General features: G+C 41.9%; 2 protein-coding genes across 2 annotated transcripts in view; one reads left to right on the plus strand and one right to left on the minus strand.

Annotated features, from left to right (window-relative positions):
* The first annotated feature begins 59 nt into the window (after positions 1-59).
* Positions 60-7955, plus strand: C3H1orf131 (chromosome 3 C1orf131 homolog). The gene is made up of 7 exons (XM_067293414.1): positions 60-193; positions 379-656; positions 3637-3693; positions 4802-4897; positions 5680-5766; positions 6768-6817; positions 7496-7955. Exons 1-7 carry the CDS (start codon positions 133-135, stop codon positions 7623-7625), a joined length of 759 nt encoding a protein of 252 aa, XP_067149515.1. The 5' UTR covers positions 60-132; the 3' UTR covers positions 7626-7955.
* A 9035-nt stretch (positions 7956-16990) lies between these two features.
* TRIM67 (tripartite motif containing 67) overlaps positions 16991-26537 on the minus strand; it is a 36187-nt gene continuing 26640 nt past the window's right edge. Inside the window, exons 9-11 of the mRNA XM_067293413.1 lie at positions 25483-25786; positions 19368-19530; positions 16991-17147 (exon numbers count right to left, since the gene is read on the minus strand). Of these exons, the coding sequence (XP_067149514.1) occupies positions 17082-17147; positions 19368-19530; positions 25483-25786 (533 nt within the window). The 3' untranslated portion in view covers positions 16991-17081. The remainder of the gene's footprint in view (positions 17148-19367; positions 19531-25482; positions 25787-26537) is intronic.

Consider the following 26537-nt stretch of genomic DNA (forward strand, 5'->3'; position numbering starts at 1 on the left):
GCCGGGCGGGGCGCCGGGCGGCGCCGCGCGCGGGGGCGGCGCCATCTTGGGCGCGACGGGAGCCGCGCGGGATCAAACGTCCTGCCGCGCCGTGCCGTGCTGCGCCGCGTCGCGGGCCGGGCCGGGCCGGCCATGGGGTCGCGGGAACGGTGCCGCCGGCTGGAGGCGGTGCTGGGCGCCCTCTACGACCTGGGTGGGTGAGCGGGGCCCGCCCCCGGCCGCTGCGGCGCCCTCACCGGGGAGCCCCGGCTGGTCCGGGAATAAATAACCCCTCCAGGCGGGCCGCGGGGCCGGGCCGTTCACTCTGAAGCGGAGTGACGGCGGCCCCGCGCGGCGCGGTGCGGGGGGGGGTGACGCGCTGTGTGCTCCGACACGCAGGTGACGAGGGCGGCGCGGAGGAGGCGCGGGCGAGCGGCGAGGCGGCGGCGGCCGAGCCCGGGGGCGGCGGCAGCGGCGGGGCGGGCGGGCGGCGGCGGGGCGGCGGCGCCCGCGGCTTCTTCGGGGGGCTGCGGGCCGAGCTGCGCGGCGCGGAGCCCTGCGGCGCCCCCCCGCGGCCGCCCGCGGCCGCCGTGGAGGTGGTCGTGTTCCGCGGCAGGAAGAGGACGGCACGGCCGCGCCCCGCGGCGCCCCCCGGCGGCGGCGGCGGCGGCTCCCAGGTAGGGCCCGGTGTGCGGGGGCCGGACCTGCGCCCCGCGGAGGCGGGGCAGGGACGCTTACTTCTTTTTTTGTCTTTTTTTTTTTTTTTTGGTTGGACTATGTTTTCTAGCTACAACTTCATCTTCATGTTTCTTCACATACAGGAGGATTTCACTGCTTTGAAAATAAAAAAAGCTATCAATAGCTATTATTCCAGTTAGATATTTAAGCAAACAAGGGTTTGGATGGGAAGTTCACTAAAGCACCCACTTTTTTTTTTTTTTTTCCCTTCTCTCTCTCAAAGTCATGCTGGAGACTTTGCATTAACCTTAACCACAGTTAGGGTATCCCACTCCGGTAGCCACTTAAGAACAAACAAAACCCACCTGCACATAGTTTTTCTTGCTGTCTCTGTCGCTTGTGTCCATAACTTGTGAGCTACTTCCTATAATTCCTCTTCCCGTGTGTAGTTTCTCTCCTCCTGCTAATACAGCTCCATGCAAATCCTGGCTCCTTTGGAGCGCTCAGCTTTCCTGCAGCCAGTCCTGCTGATTTCCAGCAGGATTGCTGACAGTGGCAGGTTGGAGCAGGGGTGAGTGCAGGTTTGAAGACTTATTTGCAGTTTCAGAAGGCATTTGGACAAGTATTGTACATTTGAAGTAGGTGTATCGTAACAAACTAAGCTGATCCACAGACGGGGCTGCCAGTGTGACAAGAAGTGTAAGCCAACCCCTGCGTGGCCCGTCAGCTCACAAACTTGCTCATGGAGATGCTTTTATGTTCAGCAGGACCAGGCTTATTGCTTCAAGTCAAAAGCAAGCCTTAGCTTTAGCCTTTAGCAAGCAGCAACAAGGAGAGGTCTAGTGTCCTATAAACAAAACGGGAAGAAAAGCCTCTTGGCGACTTCTCTGCGTAAGCGTTTTGTGGTGTTGCCCTAATCTTGTGAGCAAGTGCAGATGCAGGACCCCTGAGCTTCCTTCCTCTTCCCAGGGATCAGAGCAATGCTTGACTGTTCACCAGTAACGTCCATCTTGGAGAACTGGTGTCAAGCGATTGATGGCAGAAAGCATGAAGGTGTTGCACCAAACAAGTGGATTGAGATCTCTGTGGGCATTAAAATCCCCCATGCTACCCCAAACTAGCCAGGCTGCTTCAGCAGAGAGGCTGGGACAGGGTCATCTGGAAACTGAACTAGCTTCCACCCTGAGCAGCGTTGCCCTTGCTCATTTATTGGTCTCAAAACTTTATAGCTTCTGTGGTTGTTTTCTTCAAGTAGAGTTTATGGCCATGATATCAGAAGCCCAAATCTAAAATAATCTCTGATGGGCCAAAATCTGGCTGTCTTGAATTCAGTGAGGCTTACTGATATCTGGGGTTTGACTATTTCAACCCCTTTTCAAGAGGGACCAAGCAGTTGGTTGAGTCCATCAAACTTTCTTACTTTTTTCTGGTAGATTCCCCTCTAACAAGTGCTCCAGATTTTTATTTTCTCACACTTTCTACAACTTCTGTTTTCCTCTGTGAGAAGAGTAGTGATTGGCCTGTTATAAAATGTTCTGAAAATAACCAGTTTGTAGATGGTTGAAACTGCCAGTTTTCTAGAAAGGCTTTTGCGGGGCTTAGAGATGTTTGGGTTTGGCTCTGGTGGATGCAGAGGGATGCTGTAGAGTAGCATTAGGATTTTTGAACCCGGAGAGACAGTTCAGCACCCTGCTTGCCAAATTTAGGGATTAGACATGAACTAAAATTGCCTTGAGATGTATTAGTGCTCTAGAATGTCTCATGTAGGATATGGGTCAAGGAAATAAAAGAAATTAGTCAAAGGCTTTTGATATTAAACTGTGGTAGTTACAGCTGCTATGTAGTGGTGGCTTCTCCACAGTTAGATCCTCTGTGAGTTTTCACTGTAAGCCTTGTTTGAACTGTGTGTCCTGAAATCTCTCAGGAACCTGAGTCGGTACCCAAAGTGGCAGATCGGAGGTGGGAGCTCGCTGACATCCCTCCTCGCCTTGTCCTGCCCCAAGGAGTGGAAAGGTCCGTAGCGAAAACTCCCCGAATGCCTCTCAGGAGGAGCAATAGGAGTGCATATGCAGCCTTGTCAGCCACTACGCTTCTCCTACGGCAAGCAGGCGTGGAGCTCTCGCTGGGTCTTTGCACCTTTTTTCTCTCTCCCTAGGGTCCAGGCTAGGCCCCCTGGAAAATTCCTCTCCAACCTGAGCACTGCTGATGGAAGGTCTCCATATAAATTGCTTAGCAGAAAAGATGTTTTCACAGATTTCATTTTGAACATTTAATGCTAGGTGCCAGATATTTTGTTGGGCTTGCCATTTGTTGACAGTACTTCCTTTGGAGTCTTTTCTGTTGCATTAATTAACTAGGATGCATGCATTAATGTATTTGCATACAGTTATGAATTAAGTATTGTTCTATGTGTTACCACCAACTATCAATACATACACTAGTACCACTGTTCTCTCAGCGTGAAACAAAATGACTTTAAGTTCATGTCCTATCATCCAGTAGCAGTTCTGGTACAGATTTAGAAATGGCAACTATGATGCATAGCTCGCATGCAACGGTTCTTTTACAAAGTGTAATTTAAACTTGAAGTTTCAAAATTTAATTGCAGCTATTAATTCAACTATGCTATATCTTTCTCAGTTATGAAACTCTTTGTAAGTGTTAGCAAATGACCTAAGCAAGAAAATTCTGAACAAAGCTATGTGCTCTATGCTTTAATGGTGCCCTGTATATTGTACAGGCTTGTTCCAACAAGACCCTACAATATCTATATATTAAAAATGCCATTGAGACCTTCTTTTTTAATAAATCAAAGTCATTAATATAGGAAAAGATCCTGCTGGAAAGCTGTATACTGCTCCCTACTGCTCATTTTAGCATTTCACTGCTTTTCAAAAAACTATCACAATCGGCATTTAAATTGGGGTTGCTTGTTATATTAAATGGAAATATATTTTTTTTTCTTTTTTTTTTTTATAGACCAAAAAAGTGGCTGAAGAGAAAAATGTGAACAAACACGAATTTAACTTTGAAAAAGTAAGTCACTAGGATCTAACCTCAACATTTTAGTGTGCAGATGGGTGTATTTATATGCTTGGGAAAGCTACAGTGGGACCAAAGAAACAATTCTAGAAAAGGTTATCTTTTGCAGGTGAGGCTTTCCTAATACATGATTTTGGCTGCATGCCATGCTGGAGGAGGAGTGTGCTTGCTGTTGTGACAGCTCTTTATGAAGAGAGGCATGTTACAACCCTGTGGCCTTTCTTTCTGATCATTCAGTGATAATTTGAGGAGGATCACTGTGTTAGCTGTGTAAAGCTATGCGAGTACCCAGAATATATAGTATATGCTGGTTTAGGCCCATGGTGTTAATTTTGGTATTTCTGATCTCGCATGGAAAAGCAAAAAAGCATATTGGCATATATTTTTTTCAAACAGCAGTTGGTTTTTATTTTTTCATTTGTCTTTTTGTTCTCAGCTGTTCTTATATAAGCATAACTAGCATTGGGCTTCTTAGATACTGATTTGGTTTCAGATTTGCACAGGTTATTTTATAGGTCTGACCCCTACTCAGGAAAGTGCTGCGATCCAGTAAAATCTGGAGATTGTGTGGCATTTTCTACTGCTGAAAACAGTGGGGATTTAACCACTGCCTCGGAAAACGTTACGAATTCACCACTGGTTCTGCCAGGGTCTTCCTGTGTATTGTCAGCTATACATGCTGTGTAGTCAAACCACTTCAGCATCTGCACATCCAGGTTTGCACTGGTGCGGTGGTCTGCAGGCGAGGAATGAGAATGCCCTGCAAATGTTGGGTGGTGTTGGTAGCACGTTTTGCTGTTGTTCTCTGTGCAGCACTACGATTCGTTTTTATACAGAGTAGGTCCTTTCCATGTTTTCAGTTTTATGCAAAATAAGGAGACTCAAATATTGTCCCCCAGATGTCCTCACTGTTCAGAGACTAGACAGTGGATAACTGTTCAGCAGTAAAGTTTTAAACTTAATTAGTTTTCTTTTACAGCAGGCTGATTTCGGGTATTACCTGATATTTCTTTGGGAGTACGACTTTGTATCAGTCTGTCGAGTGTTGTTTTACACAGGTTGGACAATTACAAAATGCCTTCAGTTTTCTGTAATGTTTTAGGCTCGTTTGGAAGTACACAAGTTTGGAATCACTGGCTATGAGAAGCAGGAGCAACGCACATGGGAACAGGAACGTGCCATCATGCTGGGAGCCAAGGTAACTGTTGCTTGTTTAGTGCTGGGAGATGGCCCAGCTGTTTTGATACAGAAAAGCAATAAAAAACACTGTTGGGGTTTGGCCCTAGTTTTTTAAAAAAGACGAGATCCCCTTCCTTGCCCCTTCTCTGATCTCATTCTTATTTTTTCTGTTTTCTGCTCTGACCCTATTTTCTGTTCAGTCTCATCTATTTTCTGTAGATATTTGGAAAATAGGACATTTGTGTTATCAGAGATGTTGCTTAGGTGAAATAAGACAGATTGGGATGGAAATCAACATTTATTTATTTTTATTCAGACCATCCAAACCTAAACAGTTGGAGGAGGGGCTTTCTTTTTAAGCTTTCTAAAGCTTCACCTTCTCCAGTGAGTTAAGGACTGAGAAAGCTTTTCAGTTTTATTTACCATCAGTAGTGTAAAGAAGACAGAGTAGAAAACCTTTTTTTTTTTTTTTTTTTTTGAGATAGGCTCTGTGTGTAGGAAACCTTGTAGGCTTGTTATACCATATAAACATCCCTCTCTATTGTCCCCACCAAAAAAGACGTGATTTCAATGTGACCTACCTTATACCCCTGTAGTCACTTCCATTTCCCCTAAAGGAAATAAACCATTTTTTCTGTTTGGGGCGGGAGGGGGTTGTTTGTTTGCTTGTGGGGTTTTTTTTTGTTGTTTTGTTGTTTTTTTTAACCCTCTGTGAAAAATAATTTCTATGCAGGCATGTGTATACTTGTTGAACCTATTTGAACATTTCACCAGTGATGCCACTCCTGTTCTTTATTGCAGCCCCCCAAAAAAGAACATGTGAACTACAAGACTTACCAAGAGAAAATGAAAGAGAAGAAGACAACAAAGGATGATGATAATGGAAAGGTTTGTGTGAAATTCTCCATAAAAAGACAGCGTGTAAGAGCTAGTCCAAGAGCTGACAGATAATGCCCGAGGCACAGGAGGAGTGCCTGAGCTTGACACCTACTGCTCCTCATAGTCTCTCCCTCCTAGGACTAATTTCATCAGTAAAAGCTGGTTGTGTGCAGTATGAAGGGTACAGAATTAGGCCTTTAGGGTGGTGGGTTTCACTGCCTCATCCTTTGAAGCTGATAGACTGACCACACAAAATCAGCAGTTTTTTTTTTCTTGCATCTTAAAAAAAAGAAAGAAAGAAAAAAAAAAAAAGAAAAGTCCTTCAGTTAATATTTGATACACGTTATCTAACCACAGAGAGCCAGATCTTCAGCTGGGTTTATATCAGCACAATTCCATCTAGGATCGTCCTCGTTATTTAAAGCAAGGGTGAGGTTTGTGTTGCACCCATCCAGCATGGTCCATCTGCTCATGGCCTGCTCCCTTCCTCTCCAGGGAGCCCTCTGATGTAGGTGGGAGCAGGCTGCCGGGCAGGTAATTGCTCTATCAGCCTCTTCCTGCCGCCCTCTTTTCCAGGGGACCTACTTTTCCTCTGTCACGTGACTGAAAGTATTATACCCCGTGCACAACCAAACAGAGCCAAGCCCTGTCGTTTGACAGGCGCGCTCAGCCAGGTAACCAGGCATGCTGGCCTGGTAGGAAGTCAGTCTTTTGACACGAGGATCTGTCACGTACCCAAAACACAGGCCTCTCCCCTCGTGTGGCTGGGCTTATGCCCCCTCGCGAGGCAGGGGCAGCATCTTGGTCATGAGAGGGCTGTACTTTGCATGAGGTGACAGGAAGGGCTCTGGGCTGGGGGCTCTGCAGTGCCTCCGCAATGGGGTGTCTCCCACCCTGTTGTAAATGCATTCTGCTCTGAGGAGCAGACTGCCGTATGCTTCGTGTGCAGATGGTTGTTTAGCCAAGATGCTCTGTTCCGTTTCCATTAAAATATGTATCTTTAAAAACAGGAACATAAAGGTGATTCTCTTAAGAAGAAGAAGAAAGAACAGAAGGAGAGGTGAGCCATTTTAACATGGTTAAAATTACCTTGCTTTTGTTTAAGTCTTCCCAGTATGTTGCCCCTGTGCAAGTACGCACAGTCTTATACCAAAAGTCACACAGATCAGAATGGAAGGAACTTTTCAAACTACAGAAGACCTCTTAGTTGCAAAATAGCGACCTTGGTCTGTGTCTAACAGTTTTAGAGGCTTTGGTTACATGGCTTAATTGGAGATATGTCAGTTCTGCCGTGACATGTCTAAGACTGCAGCTGGCAGGGAGATGGATGGAAGACCCTGTATGTGGACCCTGGATGTGGCACTTGTCCCTTTTACTCTGAGCATTTGCCCTGAGAAATAATTTTGGCAAAACAGAAGCTAAAATATACAGAGGCTTGAAAGGTAAAGTGGCATTCTTAATTATAGTGTAGCTGGTTCATTGGAATGTATTTCTTATCTTCTTTCTCTATCTGAAAATCTGCGTTCCTTAACTTTTTTTTTAAATGTAATTCATCCTGTAATTTGCTGCAAATTTTGAATGGCTATGCAGGTAATTAGGATTATTATCTGCTATAATTTGTTATTGCATAATACCAAATACTGGTTGCATAAATAGGTGACACTTTTCACCATACTGACTATTTGGGGGAGTTTTCTGGTCTTTCTCTTAATCCCTTTCTCCCCTCCTCGTATTTCAGGAAGGCCAAAAAGAAGAAATCAGTGCCCAGCATTTGGCCTGCAGGACAAGTTGGAAAATTCAGAGATGGGACCTTGATTCTGCATAGCTGTGACATAAAGAAAATTAAATCATCTAAAGTTATCAAATGAACTTACAACACAGAATGAAATGGACAATAAAAATAAGATAGAATTTGTGTTGCCACCACAACGCATCTACAAATGTTCTTGACTTCCCACCATGTCCTAACTCTTTAATCTGGCTTTTAGTTTCATGATTTCCCATCTTCCATTCTACTCCGGTAAGAATATGAGAATTTACCATTTTTTTAAATAAAATAAGACACTTTTGTTAAACAAGTTTACGTTGGCTATTTTATTAGCTAACAAATGTTAAAGCATTTCACTCTTCCTAGAATTAGTTTATTGGCTATAAGGAAAATGTTAATTTATTAATTTAAATAAATGAGTGAAATAAAATACATATCTCTTTGCTTTCATCTGGAAGGAATATGCGAAAAGCGATACCTGATTGCCCTGAACCTGAAGTAAGTATTCTTAAACACCTATCAGGCATGCATCTATTTCTGTATCTATCTGAAGTATTAGTGGAACTGTACAGCAAAAACCTGTCCTGTCCAGCGAAACCTTTTAAGGTTTCAAAATTATCCGCTTTGGAATGAAAATGAGACTTTTAAAAGTTTTGTCCCAGGTAAGAGTTACAGATGCAACTTGTATATGTGTGTAGAGAACTCAAATTTATTTATTTATTTATTTATTTTTAATTGGTGGCGGTGGGGGGGAGAACTTGATTCAAGACCTGAGCCAAGTGAGGCAGAGACAGCCGGTGGCTACTGGTTGTTCATCGGTAACTCACGTTTGTTGTGATCAGTGTTCCCAGGCTAGACCTGATAAGCCTCTTCTATGAAATCTCTGTCAAATTCAAAATTTTTTTGCTATTTGTATTTTTGAACAGTTCTGTCCACAGAGTTAGCAGTTTTTTTGTTGAAGGTTGCGTTTCTGTTAGAAATGGCAATTGTTAGTAACCTGAAATGTCCTCACCGTTTTACCTCAAGCTAAAGAAACTTGAATATTTTACAGGGGAAGCAAAAGTATTGTTAACTGTCAAAAGACAGGGGAAAGGTTCATGCTTTGTTGCTTACATGTAAGGTTATTTAGAGCTTGTTTGAACAGCTTTGGCAGCGAAACAGATGTATATGAGAAGGCAAATAGCCCTTATTAGGGAAACTGCTTTTAGGTGCATTAGTGAACTTCAGCTTACCCCAGAGGGTTTGGGAAGCTCAATTCCTAGCTGCTAGCTCAGGGCCTGAATAAGGCAACGTTTCATCTTCAACAAGCAGAGAGGTCCGGGTCACCTTGCAGCTAGCAGCAAGAACAGCAGCATAATTCCTCTCCCCCAGACAGCTGTATCAGACTGCTTTCTTCTCAGTTTAAGAAAGTATTCTGGGGTGGAGAGGACTGCCCCACAGAGGGGGATGCCTTCTCACATGTTCCTTCCCCGCATCCCTTCCAGGTTCCTTTCAAGTCCTGGAGATGTGCTGTGCCAATCGAGAGAGGGCTCGGAGGGCTAGGCCGGAAGGGAAAGCGGAGCCAGATAAAGAGGGGAGGGGAGTGTTCCTGGAGCCATGTGGGAAGGGGAGGGGTGCGCAGAGGTGGATTGCTAAATATTGTTACCACATTTCATAGTTGCTTAATTGCATTTCTTCTTATTCAGTATTGGTTGCAAATTCAAATGAGAATTAACAGTCCTATCTGGTTCGGGCATATGCAGACTAGAGAAATGTCAAATCACTATTGCGTATGAAGATGTAATCACTAAGCAGGATTGAGTACAAAGCATCAAAACTTGCTGAGGCAAGAGATAGGCTTTGGATGTTACAGTACCACCTGTATCTTTTAGTTCCTGGCTAATCCTTGTGCTCGCTTTTTCTGTGCTTACTTTTAGATAAAGTTTTGTTCATCTGGCTTTGGGTATAATGTGTTGTGGGACTTATGTCCCTGAATCATCTTGGGTAATTTACAGGGTTCACTTTCCACCTCCACAACTTAGGACAGCTGTTTAGGAGTGAAACTTGGTCAGAATGAAGTGCCTAATCTTTGCAGTTCTAGTCTCAGGCTTTGTAAGCTCTGTTAAAGAATGGGGTTAAAAGAAATTCAGTTCTTAAATTAAAAATAAAATTGCTCAGAATTTTGCATTTTTATCACCCATTTCAAATGTGTGTGTATGTATTACAAAAGTTTTCTGTTATATGGTGATGGATTGCTTTTTAACAGCAAACTTCCATGGTGATATAAGTTGACCATGCTACATCTTGGTAGCCTGCTGTTCTCAGTTAAACATGGTAGCTTTAATCCAATTTTGTTACTAGATACATTAAAAAAAACCCAAAATATAAACTGCCATTTGGCAAACATAACTGTTGAGAGCCTTTTATGCACCTAATGTTTCTCTGGACTGAAATATGTTATTAATTAACAGAGTACATAACTCTGTGTTCAGCCAGCAAGCTGTGTCACTTTTGGTGCGTGTACTGATACATGAAAGCCAGTACTGACTGAATAGCTAATTAATTATTGGCAAAGGAGAGCAGGGACCATCTTATTTTGCCTTCTTTCTGCAGCAGGATAGGGGAATGAGGGAGAAAAGGAGAAATCTTTTCATTCTTCCCATCTGTTCTCTGTCAGGCCTTTTATACTGTAACAATAAGCTTTGTTCTTGTTTTCCAGCAAGATAAAGCTATTGTGATTATCTTATTAACAGACATTTATCAAGGTCGCATAGCTTAAGTGAGCTATGTGCCTTTTTCCAGGAGCTGAGCGTGCTACCTCTGTAGCATTGCTCAGTCCCTTCCAAAGCATCTACTTGATACAGGTGTGCAGCTCTAATATGACGGTAATTTAACTGTCTCACAGTTTTATCATTCCTGCCCCAACAAGCTTTCTGCCTCCATCATCTGACTTTTACACTAACCTGAAGGTCTTTCCAATCAAATTCTTTGGGTGACATTATTACTTTCAAGCTCTGCTTACTCCCATGTCACAAACTTCTGGAGACTGGGCAATCGCCCAAAGCCTGTAAGACAGGGTGGAACTAAATAAAACAACCCAATATATTCTATAACCAACATAAGCCAGAGATTGCAGAGTGGTGGTGAGAGAGAGATGTTTCATGGCACTGAATCCAGTGTACGAGTTAAGCCCAGAGATGGATGATTTCTCTGAGGAAGACATCTTAGCTTTCTCCAGCTAACAGATTATTCAGACTTTATTAACAAAGCATGTATCAGCAATTAGGTATGCATCCTGCATGGGTACCTCATATACATTATGAGTAGTAATAATAAATAGGGTACTGATGCTAAATTTGTTGGCAATGTATTAAGAATTTATTTAGAAACTGTAAAACAGCATAAACTCATATGTCAGGTTTTCCAAAAGGATAATAATAATACACAAAGTTTTACTCAGACCAAAAGACAAAAAGCATTTTGTTCTCAATTCAAAAAATACAAACTTCTGCCACAGGTACAAAATTATAAAAAGTTGATATTCTCCTCTTGATCTGGTGACAGACACATACAGAAGAGATGTATATTTCACCAGCTCCAAATTTATATAAGCTATGGGAAATGATGGTAAAGAACAAATGTCATGGTTAAGAAGAAAACATGGAAACAAGTTCTTTTCTTTCATTTAACAAGAAGTGAACACCATTATCTTATTCCTTTGCACTTTTTTTTGGTTGCCAACATTTAAATTAGTGTTATTCATGCTTCATAGAACAATCAGAAACTAATAGCAGTTCTACCTCATGCATTTATTCTAATATTCATCACAAAATGACTTCTCACCATGCTTTCATTCAACTACTTAGAAAGCTTAGTATTTTTATTGACAACATTTAAGGAAGGTGGTATCAGCCACCAGGATGAAAGAATGCAATCTGGATCTATAAATGTGAAGGCCAGCACATACACACACACACACACACATGCGCGCGCGCGTGTGTGTGTGTGTATCTGCTGATCTACAAGAAAATGTTAGAAATCCTCCAACTAGTGCACCAATTAACTTTGTGTAGTGCTTGCTTGGATTTGCCTGCAATAACAAAAATGTAACAGAACATCACTTAACAGAAGTGCTGCTGAGTACCTATTTCAGTAAAACACACATCTGCCTTCTATGTTGTGCAAGGATGCAGAAGTCCTGCACATTTAATTTTTTGTGGCTTGCATGGCTTCTGCACGTAAGAAGACCAAGTGTGTCTAATTTGTAATGGACTTGTGCTTCAAGCTGCCACTCCAGCCATTGTGTGTGTGCAGCATTCAGTAGTACTGGACAGAGGAACTGCCAGAAATGTTGCCAATAAAAACAAGAAGCAGCTCACTTTTTAAAAAAACAAGACTCTCCATCTTTGTTTGGTAATTTTAAGTGATGAGTGCCCTTTACATATGCAATGTGTTTGATTTGTTACCATAACCTGTTGAAGGACTTGAAATTGTAATCTCCCTTCCAAAGCTGATCTAGCCAGGATATTTGGGTTTTTAATATTACTTTGCTTAGTTCAAAGACTAATGATTTGCTTTGCTATTTAAGCAAAAAATGCTGGAAAGCTGGTAAGGCCTGAAGTTAGGTCTGACAACTCTGTTTGCTCATCTTTCTGTTTGCGAGCAAAGGATGTACTAGAACGTACCAGAATGTGCTGCTGTTGATAGGTTGTTAACTCTTTATCCCTTCTCACAGGAATAGGTAATATGAGTTGTGGTCCAAAATGCACCACCTCTTGTTGGTAATTGCAAACACAGTGTTTTTCATATAGTGGTAGTGGCAGCTTAGCCTTGATCTCTCTCTCTTACCTTGTTTATTAAATATTATTGTTTAAGAAAGAAAAAAAAATCTGTGTATCACATTTCTTCTTGCTCTAGAACTAGGAAACTAGAGTATTAGGTGTTCTCTGCCATCCTTACTACGCTTTGAAAAACCAAAATCAAAAAAAACTTATACAGCACTACAACAGAAAACACCAGCCAAAACCATCTACAACAGTACACTATAATGGCATTGATCACAATGGAATGTTATGCATATAATAAATTATGTTTAATACCTTTTCTCTTAAACTCTGATATATGTAAGCTCATGCTTTTTTAATTTTTGTTCAGTCCAATATATTTTGCTCTATATATCTTAACTCTATAGGCAAGTATGGGAGGTGATTGTGTTGTTTGCCTGTCTTCTCTTTTACAAGCCAAATTGCTTTCCAAATTCAAGATGCATCACAGTATCCTACTGTCCTCACTGATGTTTATTTTATAGCGTATACCTTTCAACATCAGAAATAATAAGAGATTCTCAGCTAGGCCTGTGCTCATATTGGCATCAAGTTTTAGTAAGAGATCTTCCTTGTTAGCTCTTTTGAACTAATGAGGGGGGGAAAAAATGTAGTCGAAATGGTATAGCACTGCCTTCTGTGGGAGGACTCATGATGCGCCAGATGGCACAGTTTTTGTAATTAGTCTCACTAAACTTTACAGGGAAGTTTGCAGAGGAAGGAGCCAGGAAGAAGGTTCATGAAGGATAATGTTTGGAGCCACATGAGCAGATGAAAGGTAAGTCCCTTGTTGCTCTCCAGGCTGGAAAGTTTACTTACTGTATTTAGCAGCTGTAGAGACATTTCAGATCAACATATTCAGGAATCAGACTTCATTCTGTTTATTAGGGAAGGGTTTGGTATTTTTAAACACTAAGTCAATTTACAGCTACATCGTGTGGAGTCTGCATTGTAGTGGACAAGGTTCATCCCAGTGCAAAATGCTGTGCTCTCCTGTTTACGTGGAACAGTCTGTCCTCTAGGAGCAGAGGAGTCCCACGAAACGCACCTCTGTGCCTGTCTGGGTGTCTGGGAACCAGGACGAGGAGCTTGGAGTCAGGGAGTGCTGCACAAATATCCCAAGGAATCGAAAGGAAGTAACAGACATCCAAAGCAATCCTGTTTGGTATCTATGCTACTCTTCAGCCCCTGGGTTCTTCCTGGACAGTCAGCAACACAGTTTCTGCAAGGACCGTACTGCTAAAGGCTGTCTCCCTCCTACAGGAGGAATTGGAGGTAACAAAAACTGGCACAAGAGATGCTGTAGAAAGCTAGATAGGTTTCTTTCCCTCCTCTATTTCCTCAAGCCATTGCAGAGTTCGAACCCCAAAGAAGACCTGGGAAGAAATAGAGGAGAGAAGCAGAGGAGTGTGTCGCTTGGGCACAGTACAGACAGTGTCTCTGTACAGACACTGAGATGAAGAACATGCAGACTAGGGGGTTCATAACTAGAAAGACCTTAGGGAGTTACCTGCAGAGAAACAAACTACCTTCAGCTGGAGCAAAGAGGTGAATGTTCCCCACTTTTCCCACCTGATGCTGTTCTGAAAAGGGAAAATTCGGTGTTGGCCTACATTCAGGTGGCTCCCACTGACATCTGGACACTACATAAATAGTTGTGTGTGGAATAATTAGTCTCCTAACGTAATTCCAACTACTTAAGCATTTATTACTGTTAATGAGACTGCCAAAATGCACCCAGCTGAAGTCATGAAACTATGCTCTACTGGGGTAACTTGGTTTATCACTGTGGACTGAATCCAAGTCCTTAAACATGTACGCAACCAACACACACACTTTGCTTAGACCTAGGCTAAATTAGTATTACTAATATAGGATGCCTACTTCTAGCTGTCTTCCTTTTATTTGCTTTTGCACTATGTTGAAAGGAGACATTTTATGAATACTAGAATGTGTAGAGAATAACAAATGAGCTTCTGTGAACTTCTTTACATATCTGAAGCATGTTCCTACCTACTGTCCATATTTCTATTAGAGCTTAGTAACCTGCATCACTCACTGTGTTTTCCCAAAGGTACAACACTCTAAGAACTGATACCAAAGCAACTCTGAAAACCAAAACCAAGTACCACAAACACTTCTAAAACACTTCTAAAACCCATTCAGAATTAATTTTAAACATCTGGCAATGGCTGAAGATTGGAAAGATTTAAATTCATTTGAATTTTCTTCACAGAAGTTGGGAGTATAGACAAAGGTTCAGTCCTTTTACCCAAGACAAACAGTGTTCTTTTGCTTTTAATAATAAAAGTGAAATTGGAGTGTCTTCTGGTGTTAAAATTATCACAAGATGTTTCCCAATATAAAAAACTATATGCAATTTATGTACAGTATACCCATACGCTGCTCTGACAGGCAATACTCAAAGCCAATGCTATGATTACAACTTTTATGTTTGTAAAAGACAGTTTTATGACAAGCACGCTCAAGAGGAAATTCAGGGTCCAGTAGCATTCTAGCTGAGGTAGGTTAAAACAGACCCACTGAATTAGAAAATCCTGCACGAGTTCATATGGTATTAAACAAAACCAAAAATTAAAAGTTGGTCTCTGCTGTTAAGAAATCAAGATGAGTGTAGCAGGGTTATTCCAATGTTTAAGAGTTTACTAGTACAATCCGTTTCAGACTTTGAAGAAAGTACAGTTGCTTTCTCACTTAAGCATTTAAGTTCTTTTTCTCTTCTTGTTGGTTTTCTTTCCTATGTCAGTCTTGACATCATTGAAGGTGCGTTGCTATTCTGTAGGAGAAGCGGGCTATAAGATGATTAGTTGGTTACAGATAACCTGATCACAGCCTACTTTTTGTTGCAAAATTGTCTGTGACTATTTCATTCTGGGTTGTCTTCTTTTTTTATCCCCTCTCCCCACAATGGCTGAGAGGTGGGATGACACCAGTGAGGATCCTGGCTGCTCTGTCACAGTGAAGCCTTGCCATCGCTCAGGACCACCTCAGTGACAGGCTCAGGCTAGAGACAAAAGCGCACCTGCAGCAATATGCTTGATGGCCAGCAGGCTGTCCCAGGAGAGGCCTGGGCTGTTTGTCCTGTGGCAATGGTTTAAGCAAGGCAGTAAGCTGGATTTTGGTTAGAATATTTGTTTTCAGGTTTAATAACTACATGTCTGATAGCACAGGGGTGTGTGCGTGTACATATGCTTGGAAAGGAAAATGTATGTAAGCAGCAGGATTAGAAAAAGGAAATAATAGTACATCAATAGCATGTAAGAGTCTATGGTTTTCCTGCTTGACAGCACCACACTTAAGTAGGATCAGAATGGCTAAATCCTAGATGTTGTGGGCTCGTGCAACCTGCTGCATCTTGCTCATACGCATTACTGCTGTACACACACACTCTCATATATTAATTTGCTTCAGAAGAAAAGACACACTCAAACAAATCAAGGTATTTTCTGACAGTAGCGTGCAGGTGAAAGTGCCATGGTTATGGGGAGTTCCATGTCAATCAGAATCAAGTTGTCACGGGCAGCACCTGAAATGGTTTCTCGTTTTCACAAGAGATGCAAGACAGCCAAAACTTACAAAAAATTTATGTCCCAGTCCAGAAAAATTCTAAAGAATGGATTTAACATTAAGCCTATGAGTCTCTCTTGCTCAAATGCTTCATTAGGATCAAAATATTATTTAGCTCACCCTAATCTAATAGAAAATTAAGACTTTTGATCTCAAAGCTACACTGGAACTACAGCTGCCTGGGATCTATCAGGATCAAGGCTAGGAAGCAGCATTCCTCTACATGGAATACTTTGCAGGTACCATATTTAAAGAAATCTCTTATCAGTTCAATTCAAAGGCCTCTTCCCTGCACCCTTTTCAAAAGATGTGCTGATAACCACAATTAGATCTTCCATTTGTGACAGTGTCTACAATCATGTTTAAATGAGAAACACTAAAATATATCGAGAATATTTTTCTATTTGTATGTATGTGAATTCTGCAAATATCATGGTGCTAGCTAAAATAAAACTATGAAAGTATTTGGAAAGCAATCTTTTTCTTATTGAAGATAAGTGCAAGTTCTGCCACTGAATTCTAGGGGAATATAATCCATAGATTAAGAAATAGTTTAGAGCCAAAAGGGATAGTTATGGTCATTTGAGCTCCTGAAAATAATGGACAAAGGAATCTTGCCCAGAAATTCTTTCACTGACCTTGCAGCTTCCACTTCAGCTGTCAAAACATATGTTGTCTAAATTTAAGGACTTCAGGCAGCAAAAGAATCCAGTTTACCCCCTGATAAATTGTTCAAACAGCTGTTTGCTCCCCAGTCTTAGTCTTACACATTTTTCCTGCATTCCTAATATCTTGTTGAGCACAAATCCAGCCATGAGAGAGAAAATACATTCATTTTACCTCTCACCATATATATGTATATATATATACACACATACACACACACACACACACATATATATATACACCCATGTATGCAGTGCAGTATAGATATGTTCGGGTACCCATTTGTAATCAAGTGCCACTTCTGGGAGTATGCTTGGTACGGCTGTTAAATTAAAAATGCTGTGGGTTAGCTGTAACCAGCAGTTTACTCAGTGAGCAACATGCTGTATAATATTTTAAGTTAGGGAAGAGAATGCTTTTTTACTGACTTACTGAAAAGTGCCAAATCACACTGAGAGAGCTTACAGAATCCAGCATATGTTGAGGCAGCAGGGGCTTCATTAGTTACTGGGCAACTTTGGCTGTTTTACACTTTGTGGCACCTCCAGTCCTGTGTGTAGAGTCACCTGTGCAAAGAAGAAGTAACAATTAGAAACAAAATGAGAATTGGGACAACCCCAGCAGAAAGCATCTGTGAAGGCTAAGAGCAAGTAAATGTCAGGGGAAGGGCTGTGGCGCTTCAGATCCAGGCTCAAGTTATCAAGAACACTTATGGAGATGACACTGAGCCCCTGAATTAACAGGTATCCCTTCCCCCCTCTCTCTTCAATAGCCCATGGTCTAGAAACCAAGTGTCTTCATCTCTTCCCAATCTAGCCACCAGCTGCAAGTCTCCATCAGTGCTGCTCACTAGCCACGAGGTGGATGGCATCTTTGTATGAGGGCATCCGAGTAATTCAAGAAGGGGATCATACAGTGAAGCCCTCGTATTAAATACAAGAAAATCCTGTTGTCTTTGCTGTCCTGGCAGGACAGAACACAGGGCATTTTAGTGCTCCTGCTATAACCTGACATCGCCACAAGGCCATGGTTCCCAACACAGATGTGCCAGAGCACCATTTAACAGCAAACACATGCTTAAACTCACAGCTTCCCTCTCTCCCTTGTCTGCCACTCTCTGCATAACCTCTGTGGTGGTAAAAAAATGTAAGCCATGTACTTACAGGTATTTAAAGGAATATAGGTAATTAAAATTGGAGGTGGGTTGTTGTGACGGTCTGCTCCTTTCTCCCCCCACTGATGTGCTCTCTCCCCCTCAACCTGACCTCCCTGTAAACAGCACGTATGCAGGGGCTAGTTGAGCATGCACCAACTAAGGCCCATCTAGTATGCAAATATGACTGAGTCAATCATCTCCCCCCCATAAATAGGGGGCAGAACCTCCTCTTGAGCAGGGACACCTCTCAAGGTTACTCCTCGAGGTTGAGAGATTCCTTACCCACGACAGATCCTCAGTAAGTGATTAATAGCATGCTGAACTTCTGCGAACTTCGCAAAACTTTGCTGAGTTATATCTCTGACTAATTGCGCACATAATTCCTTAGACATAAACCGTTGACCAAGTCTGGGACTAGGACTGGATCCAGCCACACCTAGGCTCCTCTCTGAAGGAGTTTAGAAAGCAAGGGGGTCCAGTCTGAACCTCATGACTCAACAGGAGGGTCTCCGTTGCGCATGCATCTGACCTTGTCCTTCATGCAGTAAATAACTGAGTGAACCTTGCTGATCAAACCTCGTTAAATCATTCTTATTCACGACTCAACTTTGTTAAGTCGCTCGCTGTCTTACTGCAATAAAAGTAGTGCTGCTTCCCTCTTATGAGTGAAGTGCATCACTCCTTTCGTGACAGTTGTGAGTAAAAAATCTGTGTTGAAAATAGCAGTGAGGTGCCCCGAAAAGCACCTGTCTTCCATGTTGGTGCATCAAATACAATAATGCTATGAAAACTTCTTGAAGCATTTGGATGCCACCAGTAACTGATACTAAACGTTCATGTAATAATAAGGCCATGTGAAGTTTCTGATTTGAAAGGTTCATTTGAAGTTTCTGGGTGTTTTAAATGATGACTATTTCTTCCACTCCTGGCTGCATTGATCCTGCTTGACCTAAGCTGACCTCCTTCAGTCCTCAGCTCCTGGATGTCTCTGTAGGTACAGGCCCTGGTTCCCCCTTACACTAAGTCCTGTTTCTAGCCATATGCAGTGATCTTGAAGTAGAAACACATCATATTTAAAGAGGGCTCCTCCAAGGGGAGATCCTCTTGAGAACAGAGAGCAATCTCCAAACTTCATGAAGAACAAGAATGATGCATTAACTAGGTCTTCTCTGTGGGACTAATTCTCTGACCTGTGTTGTCTTTGTTCTGCTTACCACTGTGCTGCTGACATTTCTCTCTTTCCAGTGTTAATCGTCACCAAACATGAGATCTAAGAGTATTTCGGATACTCGTGCTTTTTAGTCAATCTGGCAGAGGAAGCCTTAGCACTTTGCTGCTGTCTAAGAAGTGGAGCGTTGCAGCAACGTAAGTGTAGGAATTAGTGTATGTGTGTATATGTACTTTTTCTTGTTTTTACAGCATGATTCCTCACATCTTGGAAGATTGACAGAATTTTAAATACAGTTTTCAAAAAAGAGTTAGTAGCCCAGATGTGAATCTGGGAAGGAAAGAGCCCCTATCCATACTGACTACCTACAAATGATATTATCAATCACAGCAGTAGTGCTAAGCAGCATACGTTCTCCTTTAGATGAGCAGGATAAGTTAGACTGAGCTGCAGAAGACTTACCTGGACATTGCGATTGAGGCTTAATGCAGGCATGAAGACACCCTCAACATTTTCAAATGCTGGAGGCCCTTGTTGCTGCCCATTTATGTAAAAGGTCAGGTTGTGCTTGTTCAGATCCAAGAGCACACCAACAGTGGCACCTTTAGAAACTCCCCCTTCGGTCCTAAAAAATAAAATGACCACACTGTTGATTTAATGAAGGTATAGTGCTATGCTGCAGCTGCTCTCTCCATGACAAAGCAGCCTTACTAAAGCAAAGGAAAAATGAAGCAGCACAGTGCAGTAGCTGACAATGGCCAAATCACGCCTTTTTCTGAAGCATAGGTACCACATTCATCAGAGCTTAACTGGGGTATTCTAAAGAGAAATTAGGTCCATCTCATCTCCAATTGCTAGCTAAGAGATGAAAATGGTGTCCAAAACTAATGGGCTGACTACAGATGGGCAGGTGTGCAGATCATTTCAGTGCTAAGTGAGCAGGACAGGAGTCTGGAGACACGGCTCCTCAGAATGTCCCTGTGAGAGTGGAATGACACACTGCAGAGAATGAAAAAGCAGAAAGCTTGTTTCCCAGGTATTCATTCTTAATTAATATTTCTGCTAACAGCTCTAGATTCAGGCTTCCAGTTTGAAGTACTCACCCTGAAATTCTCTAAAAAGACCTAACTTTTCAGAGGCCACAGAGCCAGAGCAGGTGTACCAGATACTGGTTTGGGGGAGGAAGGGACGGTGGGACTGATTAGAGGTAAGTGTAGCTCCATGACTGACAAGGTGTCCAGCTGTTGGACTGAGAGCTGTTTCAAGTGTTGGGGCACTATTATTAATATTAGTCATAATTGGTTGTGTCAGGAGCAGCTGCTGAGAGCTACCACTGTATCAGAGCTTGCCATGACGCACTCAGCCAGCTTTTACATGCATGAATAATCTGACATTAAGGCACTTTCCTCTGGGGGTTAGTCAAACACAGTACTACTTTAGAAAGCACTGAGCAAGAAATCTACTAGATGTGCAGATTGGCCACAAGCTCTGCTACCTTGCAGATATCATGGGGGCTCTGCAGTGCAATCACAGCTTGACACAATTTGTTCAGGGTAAATCAGATTTCAAATAATTTGCAGAAGGAGAAGAAGCAACCCTCTTTTGTTCCATGCCCTCCCCTCAGGCACACACAATTCACAAGATAAATGCAATTTTAACATAACATTTATCAGAATGGGTAGGAATAGATCAAAACATCAAAAAAAGTGAAAAAAATCAAAATCCTATTAGGAATATAGTGCAGAGTAAGGAATTTTCGTCTTGTCCACTAGGTGGCATAAACTGTTTTCCTTTAGACTAACTTACGTGGCACATGCCATTTCCTCCAAAATTAAAGAGAGTTTTACCTGTGATGGTGAGGAAAATAGTATTCTGACTCCTCCATTTCAAGCTCTTCAAAGAATAACAATATGGTTGAGAATCATGAATTTGGCCCACAGATGTGTTAGATTTAAACCTATACAGTTCTGAGGTCTCTTTTATTTGCTTTCTTGTACTATAAGCATTAATAGGTTTGCCTTTGAGTTTTTCTCCAAAACCATAAAGCATATTATTTTCCAAAAAAAGTTAAGATGCTTACCTATCCTCAGTATCTGTTTTAGTTTGTTTTTATTAAAAACACTCAATAACATCATAAAACTCATGATGATATTGTGGGAAGTGGCAGTACTATGACCTAGAACCATTTACAAATGGTTATGTTATTTTTTCCCTGTTTAGGAACAACCTTGATTGTAGCGCCCCATGCTTTATATCCTGCAGTGTTTTAAAATAGATTTTATGACATCTTTTTGAATGACATCATTGATTCTCTCAGGGAAGAGAAATGGCAACTTTGCCTTTTTGAGGTTATTATGCTCTTTCCTATATGGTAAACTAATTTACTTCTTGCAGGCTAATTAGCTGTGTGCTAAATGATGACATTGAATGACTGTTCCCTGCAGCCTCGGGGGGGGGGGGGGGGGGGGGGGAGAGCCCAGCTGATGCTGCTTGCAGAGCCAAGCAGAGCAGAGCAGGCTGGGCTGCACGACCCAGCTGAGGCCTCTCCAGGATCCCAAGGGGAGCAGGGGCAGAGCAGAGGAATGGGGTCTCCTTCACTTCTCGGCCGCAATTCTTGCAGGACTTGAGCAGGCAGATCGCCCTATTCCTCCGCCTCCACCTTGCCACAGTGAGCAACAAGTTCTAACAGGGTAAAGCCCAGGCAAAGGCAAGCGGGTGATACTTTGCCACACTGCCAGCGGGGAGGCTGGACCTTTCCTGAGGCTGAGCAGCTGTTCTCCTTGGGCTTCCCACGATTTCCCTGAGAACATACTTTGAGGAATCCAGTGCTTTTGGGACTACTGTCACGGTCACTTCCTTAAGGAGGAAAGATGGGACAGTGAAAGCTTCATGAGTAAACTTATACAAGGCATTTCCTGACTCTTCTGTACATCACTTGGACAGTATTATGAGATAATTTTTCTAATAAATGTCTTAGTTGCAAGAAAAAAAATAGCTAGATGAAGACACTCAAAGTAATGCTCTCTCCTGATACACTTCTGTGGCAGTACATGAAAGAACTGCTGCTTTACTGTAATGCATTTTTAAACTACTTACAACAGCTATACTATAGGCTTATAATCTGCGGGCCATATAAAAGGAAAATACAACTTTTTGTTACAGTATTTCTTCAATAAATGCTTAGCATTTATTAAACGATAATCAACTTTTGCAGATATGCACAACTCTTTCATCATTGAAAGTAAATCTTAATTCTCACACCTCTTTTCAAACAGTCCTGCAAATATTAATTTATTTCTGTGTATAATACTAAGTGCTGGGTGCTGACTGTGCACAAGTGTTTTGAGTAAGCCTGGAAGGCCTGAGTAAAGATGAAGAAATTTGGCTACTGTGAAAATGCCATTGTCTGTTGCAGCAGAGTCTGTTATTTTAAGCACACTTTCAGCAGCAGTTCAGAAAATTTGCAAAAGAGGATGGAATGCATTGGCTTTATGAATAGAGAACAGCAATAAGTTTCACTATTATTGAAAAATAAATCTTAACAATTTATGAATACTATTTAATAAACCAAAGAATTAGTTTAACTCCACATTAACAGTATTTTTCAGTCAATTATACTATTTTTGTTTGATCTTTACATAACAATGTCGTGGCTATCACCTATACTACAAGGTACTCCTGCTTTTGGGAACTTCGCCAAGGAACAGAGAGCCATTGCAAAGAATGCTAGTGCCTCTAGGCAATGGGCATACAACACCTCTGGCGTGAATTCATATTTCCAAAAACAACAAGACTGAAAGGTACCTCAGTAATCTACATCTCTGCTCTAAAGCGTGTTCTTAACTGACGTTTCCCCAAAACATTCTTAAAGGTCTCCCTTGTTTCTTCTAGCCTTAGTTTCTTCTGTTCAAGCCTGTTCTTCTAGCATTACAAAACTCAAGCCTAACCCACCAGTTTTAAAGAATGTACGTGGGTCCAATTTCTCATGCTAAGGGTCAAAAGAACAGGAAAGTAGTCTCAGCTTGACAGGTTCCATGACTAGGCCTTTTAAGCTCCATCTCTGCTTAACCTTGAAGCCGTTCATTTATGTATCGCCCTAGTTTATTCTCATAAAGATTCGGAAGGATGCAATGATTACTAAGACATAGCCTCCATCACAGTAACATCTGAGAGGCTAACAACTGACAATAGATCTTCTTTGGACAGTGACACTGTGCTGTGATGTACTTGTCTCCAGCGGGGAACAATAACTAGGCAGCGACAACTGTTTCAACAAGACTACTACACCTAATGAGTTAACAAATTGACCTACTTGATTGTCATGGTTAAAAATATAACACCTAGACCTAAATTCATTGAAGCACATACGATTTCATGAGAATACATGCCCTTCGTAAGTGTACTTCACTGGAAAGAACATTCCACTGGTCCATCCATTCTTTGCACATGCCTCTAAAAGCTCTGTGTTTGATCCAATAAAGAATGGGAAACTGTCATCAACAGAAATTACTTTGTCTTCCTGTTTAACCAGAATGACTGGAAATCTGAAGTGTTTCCATTTTTTGTGTTTCCCAGAAAAAATGCTTTTGCTTAGCTGTTGTGTTGCTTGCCTGAAGAACTATGCCTAGGACCAAATGCATAAAATAGGTTTCTGGGACAGTAACACACAGAATGTTTGCCAGCATTTTTCCAGAAAACATAAGCTGTTTCACAGATCATTAAAATTAATACAGTTTAACATTACTTCCGCCCTAAATCTAATCAAGATATTAAAGGGACAGAGAACCTTTTCACAGATTTATCATGCTGATGTTATTTTACTCTATACTGATTTAGGACACAATCTAAGGCCTCTGGAGTCAGTGAAAATATTTCTGTTGACTTCAGATAGCTTTGGATCCAGCTACAAAGTTCTTCCACCTGTCTATAATGAACTGCAAATCAAAATGACTATAAAATATCCCAAACTACTTTGTTATTTCATGTTTATCACTTGTGATGCTGTTTAAGTAGCAGAATAAAAAATGAGCTATGAATTGGAGCAATGGAAGACTGGTAGATGGCACCCACTGCTCTTGGAACCCATTTTTTTTAGTAACTATCGAAGAGCCTATACTTCAAAAAACAAACAAACAGCAGTTGCATTATACTTACTTCAAATACAAATATGTTTTAGAGTATAAATGACTGTATTTGAGACATTACAATCAGCATTAGGGCACAGCAAATGTTGGCATGAACTTGTCTCTTTAGGGAGATAATACAAACATTCAAGCATTTTTAAAATCACTGCAAGCCTCTCTTTTAATCATTTGTTATTACACAAAGAACATATGACCTAATGGGTGTGGAAGACCTGCTAGGGCAGTCAGTAGAAAACTAAATTCAATTTGATTCATGCTCTGCCACAGATTCACTATATATCCTTGGTCAGCCACTTTTTCTGTACATCAATTTCCCATCATGATAGAATAGGCATACAAATACTTGGATCATTTTCCAAAATACGCAAGGGATTTAGGATCCTAAATCACACTCCTCAGCTGAGATCTTTTCAACGGTCTTGGTTCCCTCAGTACTCAGCTGATCTTCAGCTGGGGCCTGACCCTCTTATGGGAAACTGATAGAGAGCAGTGCAGCTCTGCGCTGGTGATACCCCAGAGAGCTTCAGGTGAGGCTGAGTGTGTCTCCTTACACAGTGCAGCATTATGTCAAAGAAACCACAGCCAGTTCTAGGCAGAGTTAACTATTGCAAGCACTGAAAGCCGTGCAATCATGTCAGCATAACATTCACTCTACTCTAATATGTATTCTCTCTATGTGATCCGGCCCCAGAGCTACTGATTTAGCTCCAACTACAAGACCTCTCCCCACTGTTCTGTTGCACAGAGCACATAGATTCACTGATCTCATGAAAGACAGTTTTGGTAATGATGGCTAAAGAGCATTCTCAAATCCTTCTTTGACAAATTGGCTGTACTTGCTGAGACACTTTTCAAAGCTCTTCAATACAATGGCTCAATCAGACAGAAGCTGCCACTTAGTCCTCACCGGGAAACATTCCCTTGTGTCCAAATCACCCTAGGTGTAACCTACTGCATTACATTTAATCAGCTTTTGGGACTGGCAATAAAAACCTGTGTTAAGACAGGAAATCACCAGTGTGCTTGCCTAATTACCGTGCAACCCTGCAGCCAAAAATCCTTCTAGGGAAGAGAATCAAGCACCTTTCTGCTTGCACAGAAAAAGAGAAATCCAGCACTTCAGATTGTGTTGTGCTTTTGTCTGACACTGTGGGTGGCACACACAGTAACTGGCTTAAATCACAGCAGGGGAGACTTAGGCTAGATCTCAGGAGAAACCTGCTAACAGTGAGGATAAGAAACGCCAACACAGAATGCTCTGGAAGATGACGACATTGCTGTCACTGGTGATTTTTAAGAACAGGTAAGACAGACTGCTGTCATGAATAAAACAGGTATAATTAGCAGGGAGATGGACTTGCTGAGATCCTGTCCTCTGTTGCAAAGTGGAAAAAACCTACCAATAATGAGAAAAGTGTGTAGACAGTGCTTACCGACTGGTATGAGAATTGCAATGCATAAACCAGCTGCGGTTGTTGTCAACGTACATGGCCCACGCTTTGTCGTCCTTGCCTAGCATCATGTCCTTGACTACATTAATCCTGGCAATACCAAAAGCTGGATCCGGATGGTTATCATACCGGTCCACATGCAGTTCCCAGTAATGCACTCCCTTGGAGAAGGCCGCTGTGCCGAGAACAACCCGGTCATCATAACTACTGCAGGTGGCCGTCTGGTTGTCATTCGACAGCACTATGTCTCTGTGAGCTGAGGCGGCGTCAAAGGTGAACCATGCCACTGCGCGGGGAAAAAAAAGAAAGGCAGCATTATGGCAGAATGGGCTGTGTTGAAGTGTCATCTGCTTTACTGCAATTAGGAGAATAAGATTCTACCTTCCTAAAGCCCCCACTACACCTTCAGGTAACAATCTTTCCTTGTTACCGTAGGCAGTTGCACAAGATTGCTTTGCACCACTACCCAGCTGCTTTTCAGCTCAGAAGTGACTGCTGGTTAGTAAGAGGGGAAGAAAGGAATGCTTCATGCAATCTGCACAGCCTATGAAAATTTGAAAGATGTTTTTCAGTTCATTTAGCCTAAAGGTGCTGTGGAAGCATAAATTACTCATGTGCCTTATATTATCTGTGCTTGTCTCTTAGAGCGTGAGCTTCTAAGGGCAGAGACTTTGTTCTCACACAGTAACAATAGTCACTGAGGAGACCAAGGCTTCTCCATAGTATAGCAACTGCTCACATAAGTAAATCAGTTCAGGACTGCCTTTAACGGAAACGGATTTTCAGTGTGTCCATGTTGGTTACGACTGATTTCACTAGTTTATCAAAGGAAAAAAAATAAAAACAAGAAAATGCTCTTAAAGTATAAATATTTTATACTGGCCTATTTTGGCAATACAGCATAAAAGTGGAAGTGATTATTTCCAGCGTGTGCTTCTGGACTCGTTACAATATCATTAATGAAGGTGAACTTCTTGTAATACTCATATGAATGTCAAGTATAACTATACAGAAACATGCATGAATTCCCATCCCTG

Source organism: Apteryx mantelli, chromosome 3 (genome assembly GCF_036417845.1).
Source record: "Apteryx mantelli isolate bAptMan1 chromosome 3, bAptMan1.hap1, whole genome shotgun sequence".
Taxonomy (NCBI): Eukaryota; Metazoa; Chordata; class Aves; order Apterygiformes; family Apterygidae; genus Apteryx; species Apteryx mantelli.

Excerpts from the sequence above, each read along its gene's own strand:
- C3H1orf131 (XM_067293414.1), top strand. The coding sequence starts at position 133 with ATGGGGTCGCGGGAACGGTGCCGCCGGCTGGAGGCGGTGCTGGGCGCC. Across the intron at positions 657-3,636 it reads GCGGCGGCGGCGGCTCCCAG|ACCAAAAAAGTGGCTGAAGA; the intron begins GTAGGGCCCGGT and ends TTTTTTTTATAG. Across the intron at positions 6,818-7,495 it reads AAGAAAGAACAGAAGGAGAG|GAAGGCCAAAAAGAAGAAAT; the intron begins GTGAGCCATTTT and ends CTCGTATTTCAG.